Source organism: Macaca nemestrina, chromosome 14, assembly GCF_043159975.1.
Source record: "Macaca nemestrina isolate mMacNem1 chromosome 14, mMacNem.hap1, whole genome shotgun sequence".
Lineage (NCBI taxonomy): Eukaryota > Metazoa > Chordata > Mammalia > Primates > Cercopithecidae > Macaca > Macaca nemestrina.
The window spans coordinates 82396241-82418514 of NC_092138.1; the positions used below are offsets into that span (position 1 = coordinate 82396241).

Sequence of the window (22274 nt, forward strand, 5' to 3'; positions counted from 1 at the left end):
CAGATGCCTGAAAATGAAAAGGTGCTAATGGTCCTGATGTGATCTAAGAGATCAAAAGCCATGCTACTAAATAAAGTAAGGTAAAGCAACAATATGTTCTAAAATAGTATGAGTCCAGGGAGCCTCCTTTAATACAGCAGTCATCAAGTCAGGAAAACAGGAGGCTTATGAGTACTGAGGACATACTGATAATAGAGTAAGAGCAAATTGACCGCAGTTGCCTCTCAACATCCATTGAAAAAATGACCTGCTTTTTAGATTATTATGTAAAACCTGAAAAGCTTTTAGAATAGTTTGATCCGGATGGAAACAGACTTGTTTGGAATGGATTGCTCCTACGCAGTACTCCTATTTCATCCCCAAATGCCTTCTTTGGATCATGCCCTTCCTGGGCCATGTGACTGTACTTGAATATAGGATCATTCACTGATATCATATGCCCCCTGTATAGAGGAAAAAGTTTTTCTAAAGCATATTTTGCCCATAATGGTTTACCCTGAGCTGGGAAGAGAAGAGGCTAAATAAGTGGTAAGACCTCACTAGAGACAAATTTACATTTGTCATTCACTTATTTAGGTAACTTTTCTAAGAATTTTATTTTTGTTTAGTATGCAGCACAGAAACAAAATTATCTGGAATTCCAGTTCAAACAGATCATTTGTTGATTTTCTTAGCAAGCGGTACTTTGATTGAATTCCACTTAGTAGACATTTATTGAATGTTTTTGCTTTGTGCAAAGCACTATGCTAGCTGCTAGGTTTTACAAATAAAAAGAACCTCATTCTTACCCTTCAGGGTGGAAGATATATGAATAAATATCCCCATACTATAATAAAGATATGAAGTATTAGCAGGAGAATGGAAGGAGAGATGTATCCTGAGAGAGTAGGACTGGGGCAAGTTTCTTTCTTTCTTTTTTAATTATTATACTTTAAGTTCTAGGGTACATGTGCACAACGTGCAGGTTTGTTACATATGTATACATGGGCCATATTGGAGTGCTGCCCCCATTAACTCGTCATTTACATTAGGTATATCTCCTAATGCTATCCCTCTCCCTTCCCCCACTCCACGACAGTCCCCGGTGTGTGATGTTCCCCATCCTGTGTCCAAGTGTTCTCATTGTTCGATTCCCATCTATGAGTGAGAACATGCAGTGTTTGGTTTTCTGTCCTTACAATAGTTTGCTCAGAATGATGGTTTCCAGCTTCATCCATGTCCCTACAACGGACATGAACTCATCCTCTTTTATGGCTGCATGGTATTCCATGGTGTATATGTGCCACATTTTCTTTTTTTTTTTTCTTTTGAGACAGAGTCTTGCTCTGTTGCCCAGGCTGGAGTGCAGTGGCGCAATCTCAGCTCACTGCAAGCTTCGCCTCCCGGGTTCACACCATTCTCCTGCCTCAGCCTCCCGAGTAGCTGGGACTACAGGTGCCTGCCACCATGCTCCGCTAATTTTATATATTTTTAGTAGAGACGGGGTTTCACTGTGTTAGTCAGGATGGTCTGGATCTCCTGACCTTGTGATCTGCCCGCCTCAGCCTCCCAAAGTGCTGGGATTACAGGCATGAGCCACCGTGCCCGGCCATGCCACATTTTCTTAATCCAGTCTATCATTGATGGACATTTGGGTTGGTTCCAAGTCTTTGCTACTATGAATAGTAGCAAATAAACATACATGTGCATGTGTCTTTATAGCAGCATGATTTAGAATCCTTTGGGTATATACCCAGTAATGGGATGGCTGGGTCAAATGATATTTCTAGTTCTAGATCCTTGAGGAATCGCCACACTGTCTTCCACAATGGTTGAACTAGTTTACAGTCCCACCAACAGTGTAAAAGTGTTCCTATTTCTCCACAGCCTCTCCAACACCTGTTGTTTGCTGACTTTTTAATGACTGCCATTCTAACTGGTGTGAGATGGTATTTCATTGTGGTTTTGATTTGCATTTCTCTGATGGTCAGCGATGATGAGCATTTTTTCATGTGTCTGTTGGCTGCATAAATGTCTTTGTTTGAGAAGTGTCTGTTCCTATCCTTTGCCCACTTTTGATGGGGTCGTTTGCTTTTTTCTTGTAAATTTGTTTAAGTTCTTTGTAGATTCTGGATATTAGCCCTTTGTCAGATGGGTAGATTGTAAAAATCTTCTCCCATTCTGTAGGTTGCCTGTTCACTCTGATGGTAGTTTCTTTTGCTGTGCAGAAGCTCTTTAGTTTAATTAGATTCCATTTGTCAATTTCGGCTTTTGTTGCCATTGCTTTTGGTGTTTTAAACATGAAGTCCTTGCCCACGCCTATGTCCTAAATGGTATTGCCTAGGTTTTCTTCCAGGGTTTTTATGGTTTTAGGTCTAACATTTAAGCCTTTAATCCATCTTGAATTAATTTTTGTATAAGGTGTAAGGAACAGATTCAGTTTCAGCTTTCTACATATGGCTAGCCAGTTTTCCCAGCACCATTTATTAAATAGGGAATCCTTTCCCCATTTCTTGTTTTTGTCAGGTTTGTCAAAGATCAGATGGTTGTAGATGTGTGATATTATTTCTGAGGGCTCTGTTCTGTTCCATTGGTCTATATCTCTGTTTTGGTACCAGTACCATGCTGTTTTGGTTAATGTAGCCTTGTAGTATAGTTTGAAGTCAGGTAGCATGATGTGGGGCAAGTTTCTTAAAATAGGTAGTGTTTGAACTGGGCAGTGAAAGACAGGTAGAACTCTGACAGTTAGTGGTAAGAGAATGGGGCAGTAATATTCCTGGGGGAAGGCAGGCCAGAATGACATGTTTGTGCAAAGGCTGAGAGGTGACAGTATGGAGGCATATTCAGTAAATAGTGAGTACAATAATGTTAAAGAAGGAATCGCTAAGGGCCACATTGTGGAAGAGTTTGAATCCAGCTGAGTTTGAACTTTATGTTGATTTAAGTAGAAGCTATGGACAGTCTTTGAGCAAGAAATTCAAATCAACAGCAAATTTTTATCAAGAGACTACTATGTACCCGGCATTGTGCTAGGTTCCAGGAATTAAAAAAATGAATAAACATGTTTCCTTACCTTTAAGGAGCTTATAGTCTAGTGAGTGAAATATTCACAGCTTTATTTTGGGAATGTAATTGGTGTCTATATGTGATGGATTGAAGTGGGGAAAGAGTAGAAAAGGGATATTAGTTAGGAAGCTACTTTAAAAATCCAACTGTGAGGTGACAAAGACCTGAATTTAGGGAAATAGCAGAAGTAGAAGGAGAGACATATTCTAGAGACACTGCAGAGTTAAAAAGAAGATTTAGCTACCAAATAAATTGGAATAATGATACCATAAACTAAGCTTGTGGGAGGATGAGAAGCTGTGTTTTGGACATGTAGAGTTTGAAGTACTTGTTGGATATTCACGTGGAGATTCCCAGTAGTCTGCTAGAATACAGGTGCAGACCTTAAGAAATGTCAAGAAAACTAAGAATTATACTCAGAAATGAAAGCAAAATCTGTGGAAATCTCTAATTTCATAAAGAAGAGAATGTAATATGATAATGGAGCAGTGCTGAGCCCTGAACTTGGACAAATGTCTAAATTTCAGAGCGGGACACTGAAAAAGGGGACCAAGGAAAGAGAATGATTAGAGATCACCAATATATTACCTCTAGTATATGTCTTAAGAGTTCCATTTACAGCAGATACAAGCTTAGTACATCTTTCATAAGGAACATTTTAAATCAAGGGATATTTATTTTTATTCATATCCTGCTATGTTTAGAAAACATCTGAGTAGTAATAAAGAGACGAAATATGATTTTAAATTCATTAAACTAAAGCCTTTTGGAATAGAATAATGATAAAATATTTATTAATTTGAAAACTATTCTTTATTTAGCTTTTAAACAGTTTTTAACTCATTTGCTTAACACTTTTTTCTCATTGGGCACTTAAATTTGAGTATAATTTTGGTTTATAAAAAATACTTATGAAGAAACACATAGGAAAAGAATACCTTTACATCCAGTTCTTCAGAGTTTAGCCCAAATGAAACCAAAGCTGCATAAATCAGTGCTAGGTGATGAAGTGTCTTTTCTGTAAGTGGATACCTACAAAGAATTATATTACTATATTTCTATTCATTTGATATTAGATTATATTTATTAAAAATTAATTTTATTTTCCACATTTCATAATATTTTTAGAATAACCTAGCTAAGACAACACCAGTGTGGCAAATTTGTGTGTGTTTTTTTCCACTCTGTACTCTTGAAAAAACATCTCCATCTCCATTCTTTAATAATACTGTCAAATCTAGGGGATGCTACGGGTGTGTGTGTTAAGGGAGCTGTGTGTTGTGGGACGAACTTAACCCATCCCTTTACTGACTCCAGGGATGGCTTTATGACCAAAGCCTAGCCAACTAGAATACTCCATCCCCCCGGTCAAAGTAACAGGTTCAGACATAGACACATGACCAGAACCAGGATACATGGAATCCTCCCAGAGTTCCCTAAACTGTTAGAAAATGCATCTTTCTCTTTTCCTTCTGTGGTTACTAAGCAGGTCAGATGTAAGTGCTGAACTGTGGGTAGATAGTTCTACTACCTTTACCCACTTTATGTACCCTAAGCAACAAAGAGGAAATTACTAGCTTACATTATGAAGAAGTCCAGAGGAAGCCATTGTTGGATCCTGGGACTCAAACAATACCATCAAGATAATGGCTCTCTTTATTTCTTGGCTCTTCTTTCCTGTTTTGAATTCTTTCTCAGATTAGCTCTTTCCACATGAGAAGCTGATAAGAACACTGTGCCTAAACTGTTGACAAACAATGTAGTTTCTGTTGAACATCTGCTTTTCTTCTTAGAGTCTAGAACTTTGATTAAGTGCCAGGCAGAGGGTGCCTACTTGACCAGCCCTTAAAAAAAAACCCTGGGCATTGTGTCTCTAATGAGCTGGTCTGGTAGAGAAAATTTTACAAGTGTTGTAACAGTTTGTTGCTGAGGAAGTTAAGCACATCCTGTATGACTCTACTAGGAGAGGACTCTTAGAAGCTTCCTCCTAGTTTCCTCTGGACTTTGCCCCATGAGCTTTTTTCCTTTGCTGACTTTGCATTATAGGCCTTTGTATTGTAACCTTGCGCTGTAATAAATTATAGCCATGAATACAGCTATATACTGAGTTCTGTGAGTCCTTGTAGCAAACCATCAAACCTCAGAATGGTCTCAGGGACCCCTGACACTCTCACTCAAACAAGAATTAATGGCATGAACACTAATGTAATTCAAACAATTTCTGTTGTATTTTCAGTTTTCCTAATTTGGTCAGTTGATTAAGATACTTCCTAAATGTTCTCATTCTCTAAAAATATGAATCTGAGATATCTAGAGGTCTGAAAATTGTTATATTTTATAATATATGATTGTGAATATTTATTTGCTGTTTACATCTTGAATATAAAACTATCTCAGAGTATTAGATAATTATTTTCATGAAAATCTGGGTAAAAATAAGTTTGAATCTCCTTTTATTCTCCCTTATACCTCAATTGCACTACTAGAACTATAGGTAGACAGTAATCTAAAACAACTTTTAAAAATTTCCAAATCAGTGATTTACTAAGAACACGTCCAAGTTCCAGATAAAGCTTAAAATGCTTTACAAGAAAGTTCAAAGCTTAAAATGTTTTACACCCTTTATTATTCTTCAAAATGAAGGTTTTAGACCGGAATTATTATTTTTCAGTTCTGGTAGAAGGGTAAAACCAGGCTAAATCACTTGCTAGAGATGATTTGTTAGTAAAAGGAGGAATAAAAACCAAGGTATTTAGACTCTTATATTCGAACTTATACCAACCTGATAACAAGTGTACACAAAAAATTTAGTATAGTAGTTAGACAGAAATCGGACAAGTCCAGAATTACAAAATAATAAAATACTTCAAGCAGCAATTCTTAGTGAGATGGGGGAGGGGAGGATGGCTTTCATAGAATGTCCAAGGAAATATATCATCTCCAAAATTTGTTTTCCTGTGATCATACCTCCAACTTGAGAATCCTTGACTTAAAGCAAACTAGATGAGCACACAGAAAATTGCATAGCTATTTCCATTCAAATAAGAGGACTTAGGCTTAAGAAATACAAACATAACTTTGGATGAAGAAATGTTTACCTACTCTGAATTTAATGTTTCTTTGGTATATAAAATTATCCAACAATATCTGTACTGTAATGATAATGCCATCAGCCTCATAATGATATTGTCTGATGCCTTCTCACAATTCAATTCTTCTAGATCCTATCAGAAAATAAAGAAAATGTAAAAATTCATTAGGTTGAACAGTTATTATGAAATTATGTTATCATATTTCAAGAATCTATGACATACAAATAAGTTGAAAAGAGGCATGGGTATGAGCCCCCATTTCATGGAAAAATTAAAATCGTCCAGGAAGTAGTAGGAGAAAAGCTACAGTAGACATAAAACACCTAATGACAGCGTCAGCAAGGAAGGCTCCTGAATCTCCCAAGGTCCCAGTTTTGAAGAAAGTAGCCTATGGAGTGCCCCTAGTTTGGCACTCCATAGGCTAGTCCAATTTTCTATTGCCTTTGGAATAACCAGATCCTAGTCCTTTGTGGATGCAAGTCCTTTGTGGACTAGGATCTGGTCACTCCAAAGGCAACAGAAAACATGTTTAAAACCTATGAGATAATGTACACTGCATGGTTATTCAGGGGAGATAAGAAAGGAGCAGTTAATGGACTTTCTGGGAATCTCTACCTAATGGTATGGAATCTCCTTTTCCTTTAACATAAGTAATTTTTGATAGATAAGGAATTCAAAAAATGACCTTCCTCTAACAATAAGTTATATAATTGGACTACAACAGTTTTGCCAGCCAGGCATGGTAGCTCATGCTTATAATCCCAGCACTTTGGGAGGCTGAAGTGAGAGGATCACTTGAAGCCAAGAGTTCAAGACCACCCTGGGCAACATAGCACAACGCTGTCCCTACAAAAAATTTAAAAATTAGCTGGGTGTGGTGGAGCATGCCTGTCGTCCCAGCTACTTGGGAGGCTGAGATAGGAGGATCACTTTAGCCCAGGAGTTCGAGGCTGCAGTGAGCTATGATCGTGTCATTGCACTCCAGGCTGGGCAATGGTGTGAGACCCTATCTCTAAAAACAAACAAACAGTTTTGCCAAACAGAAAAATATTGTTTAAGAACTTTAAATATACAAGACATAGTATCTCTTAAAAATCTCTAATAGAGTTGTGTTTTTCTATCATATAATTCCTATAACATTTGCTTATCAAAACACATATTGGCCATTAATATATTGCAAAATTTATATTGCATACCATCAAACCTGGTTTCTGCTCCTACTCCCACCCCAATAAATTAATTTCTTTTCATTTGGTTTTCCAATCAAGCAAATGTATCAGGGAGATTCACCCAAGAATTTATACATAGAAAATTCCAAACTATATGAATTTTTGAAGAGAAATTCTCTCTCTAAAAACTAGCTTACTTAGAGACAACTCCTATTTACATTGGAAATGCAATGAATGATTGGAAATTCAATATTATCAATCATCAATTAATATATTATCTCTTTGTAATAAATAAAGTGGCTGGAAATTGCTTTTTTAAAGCTTTCAATACTATAATTATTCTATAAATACACTTAAAATAGGTTAATACACAATATTAAATATTCTTTATTTGCCCTATCTTCTTAAAGTATGTTAAAAAGCCATAAGGCATCAGAGAAGTTTGATTATAGTCATTTTCCACAGTGATGATTTTAGCACTTGTGGCCCATTTGCAAAATTTAGAAGAAATTACTAATAGATTATAGTTAAGCTTCCTACAGAAAAGATAATAACAAATTACATAGCTATATATTTTAATCTATTTTAGTTTATATTTTTTCTACCTAGTTTTACCTGCAAAATTATGGCAGTGTGTTCATCAACTGTTACCACTACATAACGCTCTGAACTTCCGAAGAGTTTCAATGACTCACTGCATTCTCTCTCTACTAGTGAGATGTTATAGCTGTAAAATACAATATTCTTGAGTGAAAAAATGAAATGCTAATAAAATTATTTAAGAAAAGTTGTAGTGTCCTCCTGAATGTTAAGTTATTTGGATTTCTATGCTTTTTCTTTTACATGTCAATTTGTTCTACTTTATAAAATTTGAAGCATAAAGTTACGATTTATTCAGTATATAAAACAAATCAGCTGAGATGTGTGTTGCCTTAGGCATTGTGCTAAATGTTACTGCACATAACACTATTACAAATGTTTTGACCAATTTTTTCTAGCTCTTTAAATAATAATTCATGAAATCAAAACATTATGGGACTAAAATATTCTGCATTTATCAGAATTTCCTTTTTTTATTCCTTAAAAATGACTTACATTTTAAGCACTTTTTATTTTATTACTATATATTGTTATTATTTTTAGAGACAGATCTGTTGCCCAGCCTGGAGTACAATGGTACTATCATGGCTAACTGTAGCCTTGAATTCCTGGGCTCAATCAAACCTCCCACCTCAGCCTCCTAAGTGACTGGTACTACAGGTAAATGCCATCATGCTCTTAACTAGCTTTTATAAGCTCATAGTTTTCTGTGAATTCTCCACAGCCTTAATATGTAAAAACAAAAGCATGGAACATACATCTGCATTTTAACTAAGGTAACAGTACAATTATCCTTCCTTGATATGGAGCCCAAGGTCCAACATGACTGTGACAACTGGTGTGTTATGATAAAGTGTTTCATGATTTGATAACGTCTAATGTTGGTATGACCTTAGATCTAAAGATTTAAAACCTTGAGAATTCATTTAAAACTTCACAGTCCTGTTTCCCAGGCAGTAAAGTTCCCTAAACAATACTCATTCTCAATATTATCAATGACTCAAGACATGAACATATAATTCACAGAAAAAAGCATATAAAATGTTCATATTCGCTGGTAACAAAAAAAATGCAAGTAAAACATGAATTTAAACAACAAATATTATTTTTGTCCATAAAATTGATAAATATTACCAAAAATATAATATTCTAAAATTATGAGAGTGTGGTATAGGGAAATAAATATACATTGATATAAACTCTCTGGAAAACTATTTTTTTGTGATATAATTCCAGACTTGAATCATAGACACATGGAGCCACATATACAGCAATAATATTTAGCCTATCAGAATATACACACACACACACACACACACACATATATATATATATATTTTGTTAAAATTGTGAAATCAATAACTTACTTGGATTCTAGCAGCTGAAGTATGTCTGGAGTATTAAGAAGTCCTTCAGATGCAAAAAACACATATGGAATCTGAATTTCCAAAAGAAAACCTCCAAATCTATCCAACAAGGTGCTTCCTAAATAAGAGAAAATTTACAAATATTTCTCTTTTATTCTCATCTCCCAGCTCTTTCTCTTTTTTTACTAAACATGAGGATAAGTAGGAGTAATATAAAAATAATATTCAGCATAAAAAATCAAAAACAGAATAAAGACAGGCTTGAAGAAGAAAATAAAAACCATGTTATCCTACCTAGAAATAAGTTAATAGAGTTTACTAATACCACTATACAGTAAAAACAGAGTTTTGCATATATTTCCAGACTTTTTTCAATATATTTTCCTGCTTATACTCACACATGTACACTCACTTCAAAAAAGAAAGAAAAATTAGGGTCATTCTCTACCTGAAATGTTGAAACTTGCTTTATTCACTTAAGTATATATTGGACATGTGCTGTATAAATATATACTGATTTACATAAAGATTTTAAATTATGTGCAATAACCCATAGGGAAAACATTTTACAGATCAATAAGAAAAGAATAAATACCTCAATAGATACATGGTCAAAAGGCATACACAGTTAATTTATAAAAGAATAGTTACACAAGATCAATTCCAAAGAAACCATTATAGTGACCATATTTTTAGAATTGAGTTGGAATGTCTCAGAATCTATTTAGACTTCCCACTCATATTTGAGGTGAATAGAAAATAATTGATGGCAAGTACTGAGAGAGATGCACTCTCACACTGAGTGTGTTTTATACTCAAAAATGTATCAGACTTATGGATCTGAGAATTCACAGCCTTAGTCATATGAGGTGTTACTGACAAATACAAAGAAATAAACTGACATATGAAGTGGTTTAGACTTTTTTCTAAGTATTTGTAGATAATTTGTTTTGCATATTACAATTTTCTGAATCAGTTAGCATACTATTACACAATTGTCCCCTAAAAATCAATAAAAAATACTATTGCATAAAAGCCATCAGTTTAAGATTGGACATAAATGTAATAAAATTGTGCTATTATAAGTAAAATTTAGAAGTTAGATAAAGGAATGAAAACATATAATTAGTAAAGCTTACTTTACAAATGAGGACTACCAGGTAAGAGACCGTTAAAGGACTACCGTAGGTTACACAGATAGTGGTGGGGTTAGAGGTTGAACTCAAGGCTTCTAATGTCACAGCTTATTTTAATCCATAGATCATAAACAGAAAATAGAAAATTTTCATTCTAATAAAGCAAAAAAGGAAAAGGATTTTGGTTTATATTCTTACTTTTAAAAACTGTGTCTGGAAGAATCACTTTAAAGGCCATGTAAGGAATATTCAAATCTTTGCAGTGTTTAGTCCAACAAGAGTCTTCCACATAATTGTATTCCACCACAAATGTGAAATTACTCCAGGGGAAATCTGCTCCAATATATTGATTATGTACAACTACACAGGAACTTGTACTAAAGACAAAAGAAAGCCAAGAAAATGGCATTATACTTGTGTTATTATTTGCTTGGACTATTAAAAGATGACTGTTTTCTGGCTGTTCCATCCTTCTCTAATCTATGCCTCATCTTAGAAAGGCACTGGTGCATTTTCTGTTGATTTGCTCTTCAATTGTGTTAATTTCCTTATATTTTTCTTCTTAATGATCATATATATTTTATACCAGGATATAAAAACCTGTAGCCCATTTCATATCCTCAAATGGGAGATAGCCTGATTTTATTACCTGAGTACTATCAATAACAGAAATCAGCATGAAAAATCAGTCTCATTTTCTTACAAATATAAGGTCTTAATCTTAGATAATCTACATAACAGGATATTATCTGGCAACTTTAAAATGGGATTTTTTTTTTCTTAATGGGCTTCATAAGTGATTTAACAACAACAAAAAAAGATGGACACTTAAATATCATAAATTTAGCTTTCTTATCTCATAAAATCTCATAAACATTTTCAAATCTCATAAAACATACCACCTACTATAATTAAAATTCTCTATTGCTGCTTTCTATCAGAGCAACCTAGAAGTTAAAAAGTATCTATGTCCAGTTTTTATGAGCTTCTATTTGATTTACATGTTTTTTATTATTTGGATCCCAATATTTGAAAAAAATAATTTCTATGTAAAATGAGGCAAAATAAAGAGTTTTACACAATTCAACACTTGATTTATTATTAGCAGGCCCTCACTGAAAGAATTTCTAAAGGACATACTTCAGGAAGAAGGAGAACCCCGAAGAAAGAAGATGTAAAAAACAATGCTGAGCAAAGAAACTGGTATAAATGTACTCTAAATAGGCACTTCTGTACTACGATAACAATATTATTATTATTATTTGAGGATGTTAAAATAAGATTGAATTAAATTTCTGGACACTAATAACATATAATACACAGGACAATGATCAGAATTAAAGTGCCCTAAGTAAAGCATTTTTCAGGAAGAGGGTAGAGGCATTGCTTAATTTCAGATTTTGTTAAATTTTTAAAGTTAACTTCTAGGAAGATTTTGCTTTTCCTGTGAAACTGGTATGTTTGTTCCTCATAGATGAAGGAATGAATTTTTACCCCTTTAAAACACCTTCAGATTCCAGAAAATCTTTTCTTTCCTTTGAATGAAGGACAGTCAGTGTTAAACCTGTTGGAAAAAAAGAATGCTTTTTTCAGTGTCTTGTTCAGATACATATTTTTGGTGTGTCATATATTTCACTACCATAAGAATGAGTTAAAAATCTGTGAATAACAAAACTGCTTAAAATACAATTTGTTAGATTATTTTTCTAAGTTTAGCATATCAGAAAGTTTGAACCATAACCAATATTTCTCTTGTGTGTATACATAGAACATGGAAATTCTAAATTTATTATATAAAATAGTAACATGGATTAAAAACTTATTTTTTAATTTTTAATTTTATTTTTTTTGAGATGGAGTTTTGCTTTGTTGCCCAGGCTGGAGTTCAGTGATGTGATCTTGGCTCACTGCAATCTCCGCCTTCTGGGTTGAAAGAATTGTCCTGCCTCAGCCTCCCGAGTAGCTGGGATGACAAGTGCCTGCCACTATGCCCAGCTAATTTTTGTATTTTTAGTAGAGACAGGGTTTCACCATGTTGATCAGGCTGGTCTGAAACTCCTGACCTCAAGTGAACCCCCACCTCAGTCTCCCAAAGAGCTGGGATTACAGGCATGAGCCACCACACCCCACAAAAACTTAATTTTAAAGTAAGCAAATTAAACACTCACCAATCCTGTGCAGTTAATTTTATTTTGCTAAATATCATGGTAGATTTTATCTTTGTTGTTTAGCCAAAAATTTAAGTACATAACTAAATAAGAGACTGTATTTCAATGTAATAGGAATGCCTTTATTCTCTTTCTACTGAGTATTTAGAAGCAGAAGACTTATTAGGAACTGTTTCTTAGATTCACTCTTGCTTCTCATACTTTAAATTTCTTATTTTACTAATGTTTAAATAAAATATAATAAATTTCAAAATATTCTGTTCCTATCCACACAATTTATTTTTGGTAGACATAATTGATTCAAGAATAGCTAATTCTAGTTCAAATAAATTATATACTCTATTAGTGTATTTTTTTAACCATAAAGTTGACAAAGGTATGATATAATAATAATGAGAGTAATGGTTAATAATTTCATATAACTTTACTTGACATGACAATAGTTCTAGTAGTGATAAGAAGTGAGTACTATTTCTCTTTTATAATTCATAAGGTGATTATATTTAAATAGATTCTTCTATTTAAAACCTAATCTGGCCAGGTGCAGTGGCTCACGCCTGTAATCCTAGCACTTTGAGTGGCTGAGGCGGGTGGATCACCAGAGGTAAGGAGTTCGAGACCAGCCTGGCTAACATGGTGAAACCTTGCCTCTACTAAAAAAAAATACAAAACTAGCTGGGCGTGGTGGTGCAGGTCAGTAATTCCAGCTACTCGGGAGGGTGAGGCAGGAGAATGGCTTGAACCTGGGAGGCAGAGATTGCCGTGAGCTGAGATCACGCCATTGTACTCCAGCCTGGGCAACAAGAGTGAAACTCAAAAAAACAAAAAACAAAATACAGGCCGGGCGCGGTGGCTCAAGCCTGTAATCCCAGCACTTTGGGAGGCCGAGGCGGGCGGATCACAAGGTCAGGAGATCGAGACCATCCTGGCTAACATGGTGAAACCCCGTCTCTACTAAAAATACAAAAAACTACCGGGCGAGGTGGTGGGCGCCTGTAGTCCCAGCTACTCCGGAGGCTGAGGCAGGAGAATGGCGTGAACCCGGGAGGCGGAGCTTGCAGTGAGCTGAGACCCGGCCACTGCACTCCAGCCTGGGCGACACAGCGAGACTCCGTCTCAAAAAAAAAAAAAAAAAAAAAAAAAAAAAAAAAAAAAAAAACAACAACAACAAAAAAACAAAATACAAAAAAAACAAACAAACCTAATCTGCTTAAATGATTGTATTAGTTATGATCCCAAAGCAGATTAATTACTTGGTGAGTGCAGTACTAGATCTTACAAACACATAGAAAACAGAACTACATTTTTACTTTCTAACACTAGGCAGAAAAGTCCTCGCCTCCAGAAACTGAGGATAACTGCCATCCTGAAAAAGAGTAAAAACATCTCCCAGTTTATAGATTCAAAATTTTTGTGTCAGTAGATATTGTTGAAATGAAGATAACAAGCTCAGCGATTACATAATACTGAATGCCAAAAGAGACAGCAGTATTCAGCATGAAACCTAGATATGCGAAACAGAGTGAGAATCTGTCAATAAAGATGACTGTAGTCAGTGATAACTTAATTGTACATTTAAAAATAAAGAGTGTAACTGAGTTGTCTGTAACTCAAAGGATAAATGCTTGAGGGGATGGATACCCCATTCTCCATCATGGGCTTATTTCACATTGCATGCTTGTATCAAAACATCTCATATACCCCATAAATTTATACACCTACTATGTACCCACAAAAACTAAAACTGAAAAAACAAATCTGTCAGTGTATCTTCAGCAACATCAAAGGAGAAGGTGTCCCACTAAGTAGGTTTAAATATTCTTCTCTGTGGAGCAGGCATATTTCCTCAGGTTCTTCACAAAAACATTCCTTTGGTTATCCAAGTCCCTTTTATAGTGCAAATATTGCTCAGCACTTTCTTGATTTAAAAAAAAAAATGTTTCCAATTACCCTGATTACAGACAACTGTGGTAGTCTCAGCCCCATAATTGTTAACTATTGCTCTAACGTTTTGGTACTAGTAAGGATTTTATGAATTTGGTGGACACAAACTCATCTTCCCAGGATTGGAAAACTGAATGAAATAGTAAGATCCAAGTTTACAAATCTGGACTCTGGATACATGATAACGTTGTCAAGAAATAGCACCTTATAAGACTCTGCTTGAAAGACCTTTCCATTCTCACATGACTATAATTTAAAATATTAGTTAACTTCCTGCACTGATGAGCAGATCTATGTTGCTATATTTGTATATTTGAGTTCAATCTTTTTCACCAGTTTTAGTGTGTACTAGGTATATAGAGAGGCACTAATTGGCACATTCATTTGTTCAATAAACTTTTATCGAGTGCCTTCTATGTTGTGGGCATTTTCCTGAGTGCTAGGAATATAAATTAGGGTATGATTTGAATCCCCCAAAAGCAGACATTTTAGCGAGGAAAACAGATAAGAAGATTATTTCTAAGGGTGATAACACCCTTATAGCCTGAGATGGGAAGTGGTGCCTTAGAAGTATGCACATAATGGCCTGAGAGCACAGAGGAAAAGCATTGAAATCAAGCCTTCCTGAACAAATGTTTTAATTAACTTTTAAAAAATGTGTAGGAGTTAACTTCCTAATGAAGGGGGAAGAGTACTCTTATAGCAGGAACAGGAGGTATAAAGGCGTAGAGATATGAAACAGCATGATAAATAATTTGGTAAGGTAAGAGTAAAGAACTATTTTAGGAGATGAAGATGGCAAAAGATGCAGCTTATAGAGGGAAGAGAAATGGTAACCAAACGGTGACATAGGTTGACAGTGGTATATTATTTTATTTTTAAGACTGAAGGACTTAAACATTAAGGAAAACAGTCATTAGAGAGAAAGGTTGGACTAGGAAGTAACTGATGGAACAAAGTACTTGAGACTGCAGGAGGAGATGGTATCCAAAGCACAAGTGAAAAACTGGTCTTCAAAGGGTGGTTCATTTCTATAGAGAAAAGAGGAAAGGATAAAGAACAGAGAGAAATGCAGGCAAGTCTATAAATGGTGATGGAGACAGGAGGCAGCCAATGGTCCCCCCGTGAAACCCCTCCTTAAAGCCTAAAACAGCCTGAAGGCTGAAAAACCAGACTGCTGGTCCTGGATGAAGCCCAACATTTCATGACTGATTCTTTCTGAATAATGCCCACCTGCGCGCTGTGAAGACGGGATGAGGCCTTGGGAAGTTCCTGCTGTTTGAAGGAGGGAGGATCCTGTCCTCTCCTGTTCCTGTGTGATAACCTGGGATTCAATCTGTGAGATGGCGGCCTGTTAACAGGAACTCCTCTCGCTTTGCTGAGTTTTTTCCTTTTCACCCAATAAATTCTGCTCCTCACCCTTCAAAGTGTCTGCGAGCCTAATCTTTTCTGGTCATGTGATAAGAGCCCGGTTTTTCTACAACAATGGTAGGGAAGGAAACTGAGGAGGACACTTACATGATTAATGAAAATTAGAAGGCACAATTCCCTTCCAAAAAATGAAAGGATGGGTTAACATAGTAGGAGTTTTTGGTATAGTCATTTGGAAAATAGGAGTGGAACTAAGAATATACAAAAAGATTGTTAAGATGTCTTAAGAGCCCAGGTAAATTTAGAGGGCATGAGTTTGTAGTAGTACCAATCTATATGGCTATGTGATTCTCTCCAATAGTGCTCAGCATCTCAGGTGTAGGAATAGAGAAGTTAAATGAATTGATTGATTCAGGATTGAGGTTTAAATGAAAAGTACAATAGAAGCATAAGACTGATTAAAGTGATGAGTCAAATCACTAAGTCTGGAAAGAAAAGGAGATGAAACAAAAAAAGTAGCTGGTAGATTATAGATCTCTAAGATGTTGAAGATCATGAAAGAGCTATAGGTATAGACAAAGAGCAATGTATCAGAATTTAAAATTCAGAGGTAGGACAGTTATGCATTATCACAAGTTCCATGGCATAGCCAAGGAACTGAAGATGAATATAATTTTTGTTGTGGAGGCCAATGAAACTATAAGTCCAGGGTGTTGAATGAATCTTTCACATTAGGAACATTAAAGACACCTAGAATAATGACAGGACTAGAAGTGTAAAGAATACCATGAGCTAGGTACACAATTGTCCATGGATGATGGGAAATGACCAGGTGGTTAGGAGATGATGAGTGGTAGACAATGGTATGGCAATATGGCACAGCCTCAAAAGGTGGAGGAATAATGTTTTGAAAGTGATAATGGAAAGCGAGAAATGGCTTTCTCATCTCTATGAGGCATATATATGTAGAGAAAATGATTAGCTTTTATATGAGAGGAAGTAGTATCATGGAGAAAGTTGGGCTTAAGTTAAGACAAAGGAGATGAAGAATGAGAAGAGTTTGCATAACAAGTAATGGATTCTACAGCACAAAGTGGAAAGGGTTGACAGAAGGGGCAGTAGTGGGTAGAAAAGTGTAGTAAGTGAGGAAAACAGACAAGAGAACTGAAGAACTGAGAGTTGAAGAAAGAATGATACTAAAACGAGAGTCCTAGTTTCAAGTCCTGATTCCCTAACTACCTGTGAGATTTGGCAAGCTACATCACCTTTAGCACGAACTTTAGTTCCTTTATTTGTAAAACCGAGTTAATAAAACCTATTCATAGAGTTGTAAGTAGCTAATATTATTTAGCAACTAGTAGGCAATCAATAAAAGGTGTCAATTATTAGTAATAACAAATACATATAAACACCTTGTAGTATATTTATACTGCAAACTTATAGTCCAGATTGATTTAAAAGCTGGTTAGATCCCAATGAGTTATACACTTTCAAAGGGTGAATTTTATACTATGTTAATTTTGTCTTAATTTTAAAAGCTGGTTAGATCAATACATTTTTATAAGTTCAAGCATTTGTTATCAAATGAAGCATAATTTAAAACTGCCTACCTTCTATTTTGTTAAGAATTTGAATGAGTAAATGTTTTTCACCATCTGAGTCCATTCTTATTATAATCAGTACCTAGTCAAAAATAAAAATTTCATGTATGTGTGAATGATTATTCTTTTTCACAGTTTTAATACAGTGACAAAAATAACACACTTTAATTGGTCCTATGAAACTAATGACAATAAGATTACAAAGCAAATATTTCTGTTGTAAAAGATGTCAACACTTAAACACAAGGAATATATTCTGTTAAGATCAAATATCGGTGAAGAAAATATTTTGGGATAGGGCATTCTTAGCATTCTTCAAGTATCCCCACATATGTGACTATCAATACATAGGTTGTCTCTGTTAGTGTTAAATTCAACTCACACATTTAAATTTGTTGGAGAAAACCAGTGATCTACCGCTATATTTTCCGACTTACCATTACAGCTTTGTGGGGGAGAGGTGGGGAGAGCAAATCAGTTTCAATTTCAAATTTCTCACTTAGATTAAATTATTTTTATGACTTAAGAAAGTTATTACCCAAGAAACTATAAAATTGTGGTTAAGAAATAGGAGGCACAGAGTGAAAAATCAGAAAAAGGCCACATAAATTTATATCTGGATTTTTAGTGTAAACCATTTGAAATGCTTTTCTGCTTGATAAGATTTTAAAAAGCTTTTTCTGTTAAAACTTCATTAATGCAATCTTTATATGCTTGATGTAGGGTAGGCAAATAATTGTGAATGTAATCCAAGGCATAAAACTAAATGTTTGTTTTGGTGGAATCATATGAGATTCTGGCTCGGTATTTTAAAATAAATCATTGAGTTGTATTATTATGTATATGTTCATGGACTTATATAAGTACCAGACAAAATTTCTGACAATTGGAGAACCAATCCATAGGAAAACCATGCATAATAAAAACCAAAGTTTGTTTATTTATTTATTTAGAGACAGGGTCTGGCTCTTTTTCCCAGGCTGAAGTGCAGTGGAACAATCATGGCTCACTGCAGCCTCAACCTCCTGGGGTCAAGAGATCCTCCCACCTCAACCTCCCTAATAGGTGGAACTATAGGTGCACACCACCATGCCTGGCTAATTTAAAAAAATTTTTATAGAGACAAAGTCTCACTATATTGCCCACACTGGTAAAGTATTTTTAAATTTGAGACATGAATAATGATGCAAATCATCCTTTCTATGGTTCTGATTCTGTTCTGTTACCTTATTCAAGGACTAAACCATCAAGGGACTAAGTAGTATAGACTACTTCATAATTTTAAAGTTAAATGCAAAAATGTATCTTACATCCAATTCTTACTTAAACTGATTATTTTACCTGCTTTATTCCAATACTTAACCTTAATTTGCTGTTGACTTTGCATCCAATTTAGTATCTGACATTGCAATTCTTGTATCTTGTAGTTGGTTTCAGGCTTTTTCCCCCTAATAAACTGTACAATTTCCAGCTGTCTCCAAATGTCACCCAAATGGGGGCCTAAAATGCTGTTGTAGATATCTTTTGCCTTTGATAAATATCCTATTGAAGCAAAATTAGAAAAAAATTGTCTAAGTCTTTGCTTTTAAAGAAACTCCACGGTAAAAAAGGCTGAAAGAAAATGAGTCAAAGCAGAGACAGTTAAAATTTCCTTTAATTGTTTTCTGATTTTGATCAAAGATATTGACTAATAAAAACTTTAAAACTGAGTGAAGCTTAAAAGTATGTACCACATATCTCTTTTTAAGCTATATATATATACACATTAATATATGCTACATACTTTCTGAATATAGAACCTACCCTGCCTCCTGGCTTGTTGAATGCTATTGCACTCTTCCTAAATCCCAGGACCTATATTTACATGGAAGTCCTGTTGAAAGGCTACTTAAGTGGAATTTTCTTGGCATTTTATCTGTACAACTTTTGTACTTGATATCTGCTTATTTATGTATATCACTTAGCCTATAAGCTCTTTCAGGGTAGAACATAGGGTATTTATACATATTTAATTCATATGGCTGCTAAAACAGCAGTGCCTAATTCAGGCTCACTAAGGGCATTTTTAAACATAGATTCATCCTTGAAGATTCATATTCAGTACCTCTAGATTGTGTCCTAATGATTTCTCTCCATGTGATTCTGCTGCACAGAATTTTGTGAATTACTGCACTAGAGCACCTGGCATGGTAACTTACATAGATGAGGTGTTTAATGAATATTTGGGTAACAAATGAAATAATAAATTTAAAAAATTTAATGTCTATGTACAAGTTTTACGTATGTGTGCATATTAATTCTATTTTTATATTAAAATTGCTAGACTGATGGGCAACTTAGAGACTGACTTATGTTCTTTCTGCCTCCTTATCTTCAGACCTCCCCCTGATTCTCCATATTGCCATCAGAATTAACCTTTTGAAAAATAAATGTAATCCAGTAGCATCCCTGAAATTCTTTTGTGTAGCTTAAAGGGCTCTCCGTGATTTGGTCTTTTCTTATTTCTCCAGGCTTAGCTCCTGTTTGCCCTCTACCTTGTCCTCTTCAATCTAACTGCATGGAACTGTTGGCAACATTTCCACTGGTCCATTCCTCTGGGCTCTTAATTCTGCCTAGAATACTCTTTTATACTGTATCTACTTGGCAAACTTCTACTTATTTTTTTTTTAAACATATTCATCTTAAGGATAGTAGTCTCCATCCTTTGTGCCACTACAATATATCTCTGTTGTAATACCTATCACATTCCATAATAAATACTGAATTTATTTCTAGGTTAAAGCCCAGAAGAGAAACTCTATTATTTGAACCTAAAACTCACTACCTTGCCAGGTTGGGAGAGGGGGTAAACTGGAAGCTAGGAGAAAACACATAATTCTGGGAGTGGGCAGGGCAGGCAGCCAGACCTCCATGGATTTTTTTTTTTTTTCCTCTGCCATTATACAGAGAGAAAGGACAACCTAACTTGATCTTGGCTTTCAAGAGGTATAGAGGAATGAGAAAGTCCTCTACTAAAAATGTCCAAAGCAACTAGATTATTCATATGGCTTGATACCTGGAGATTAAGAAGTTAGTTTTCCAACAAGAATCTTACTTTTATAGTATTCCTTAAGGTAGATAAATAGTAATGCCAAAGTATGATTTAGTAAATGCATTTCTTAGAGGAACATAAAGAATTCAGTCCAAGTATAAATCTTTCAGTGGTCTCACTTAACTAGGGTAAATTATAGCCTACACTACTTAAAGATAAATATTGTTTAAGCCAACCTCCATAAATATTATTTCTTTTCTTTTCTTTCTTTTTTTGAGATGGAGTTTCATTCTTTTTGCCCAGGCTGGAGTGCAATGGTGTGATCTTGGCTCACTGCAACCTCCGCCTGGGGGGTTCAAGTGATTCTCCTGCCTCAGCCTCCTGCGTAGCTGGGACTACAGGTGCGCACCACCACACCAGGCTAATTTTTGTATTTTTAGTAGAGGCAGCGTTTCACCATGTTGGCCAGGCTGGTCTTGAACTCCCAACCTCAGGTGATCCACCCACCTCAGCCTCTCAAAGTGCTGGGATTACAGGCGTGAGTCATGGTGCCCGGCCCATAAATATTATTTATTTAATCCAAGGCTTTGGTAAGTATTGAGCATACTGTACTTGGCTAGATCATGCACTTGGCCAAATATTATTACTAAACTACAGCTACCTTTAGAAAGCCCAACATGGTGCTGTTCTTTTTTTCTTCAATTAAACCACTTGAGTGTTAATACTGGACCAGGTTGTCTTATCTCCATCCTCAGACAAGTAAGGATTGGGGACTAACAACCCTACTTTACAGTACCTGAAACAAGCATAAGCTTGTAGTGTCACATGCCCTTTTATTTAGTCACCTGACCTCATTGTGCTTCTCAGCTTCTATAAAAGATTGCTAGCTCGACAAACAGTGAGATTGGTTACTACTCATGATATTAAAACAGAATTTCAGAATCTAGAATATCTGAGATCCCACTTCTTTAAACGTACTTTAGACGGAGTACGTTTATGATTCACTGCTGCTCAATAGTTACCAAACCTTGGATTAGAAAAATAATATTTATGTCTGGATCATAAATAAGAGAAAATGTCTGGGTCTTAGATCAGAGGAAATTTATTTTTACTTTATGTTTGAAATAGGTTCTAGGAACTCTAAATTATAAAACCTAATTCCATAAACATACCATTATTAAACAAGTCTAGGCTGGGTGTGGTGGCTCACGCTTGTAATCTCAGCCCTTTGGGAAGCCAAGGCGGGTGGATCACCTGAGGTCAGGAGTTTGAGACCAGCCTGGCCAACGTGGTGAAACCCTGTCTCTACTAAAAATACAAAATTAACCAGGTGTGGTGGCGGGCACCTGTAATTCCAGCTTCTTAGGGGGCTGAGGCAGGAGAATGGCTTGAACCCAGGAGGCAGAGGTTACAGGTTGCAGTGAGATCACACCTCTGCACACCTACCTGGGTAACAAAGGAAAACTCTGTCTCAAGAAATAAAAAAAAAAGTCTAAATAGTCCTGCAATAAGGGGCCTAAAGCAGTAATGTAGTAAGACAGACATTTTAATTTTGATAGATTATAAAAAAATTCCAAAATCTTAGAAATTTACAATATGTTCAAAATAGTTTGATTTTTATTACCCAAGTAATTCATTTGCTAATATAGACATGACTAAAAAAGAAATTACAAAAGATCTTACTCCTTATAGTTATATTTTACATAGCAAAGATTCAAAGCCACAAACATGCAATAAGGACCCAAAATGT

At 35.3% G+C, this 22274-nt stretch overlaps 1 protein-coding gene across 3 annotated transcripts in view; it reads right to left on the reverse strand.

The window, feature by feature from the left end:
• Positions 1-22274, reverse strand: part of SHOC1 (shortage in chiasmata 1) — a 124406-nt gene that overhangs the window by 9877 nt on the left and 92255 nt on the right. For all 3 annotated transcript variants that reach the window (XM_011740363.3, XM_071078157.1, XM_011740361.3), the window contains 8 exons: positions 18857-19035; positions 17503-17575; positions 11904-11973; positions 10608-10786; positions 9274-9391; positions 7922-8033; positions 6148-6269; positions 3984-4077 (listed from right to left, as the gene is read on the reverse strand). In XM_011740363.3, the coding sequence (XP_011738665.2) occupies positions 3984-4077; positions 6148-6269; positions 7922-8033; positions 9274-9391; positions 10608-10786; positions 11904-11973; positions 17503-17575; positions 18857-19035 (947 nt within the window). The remainder of the gene's footprint in view (positions 1-3983; positions 4078-6147; positions 6270-7921; positions 8034-9273; positions 9392-10607; positions 10787-11903; positions 11974-17502; positions 17576-18856; positions 19036-22274) is intronic.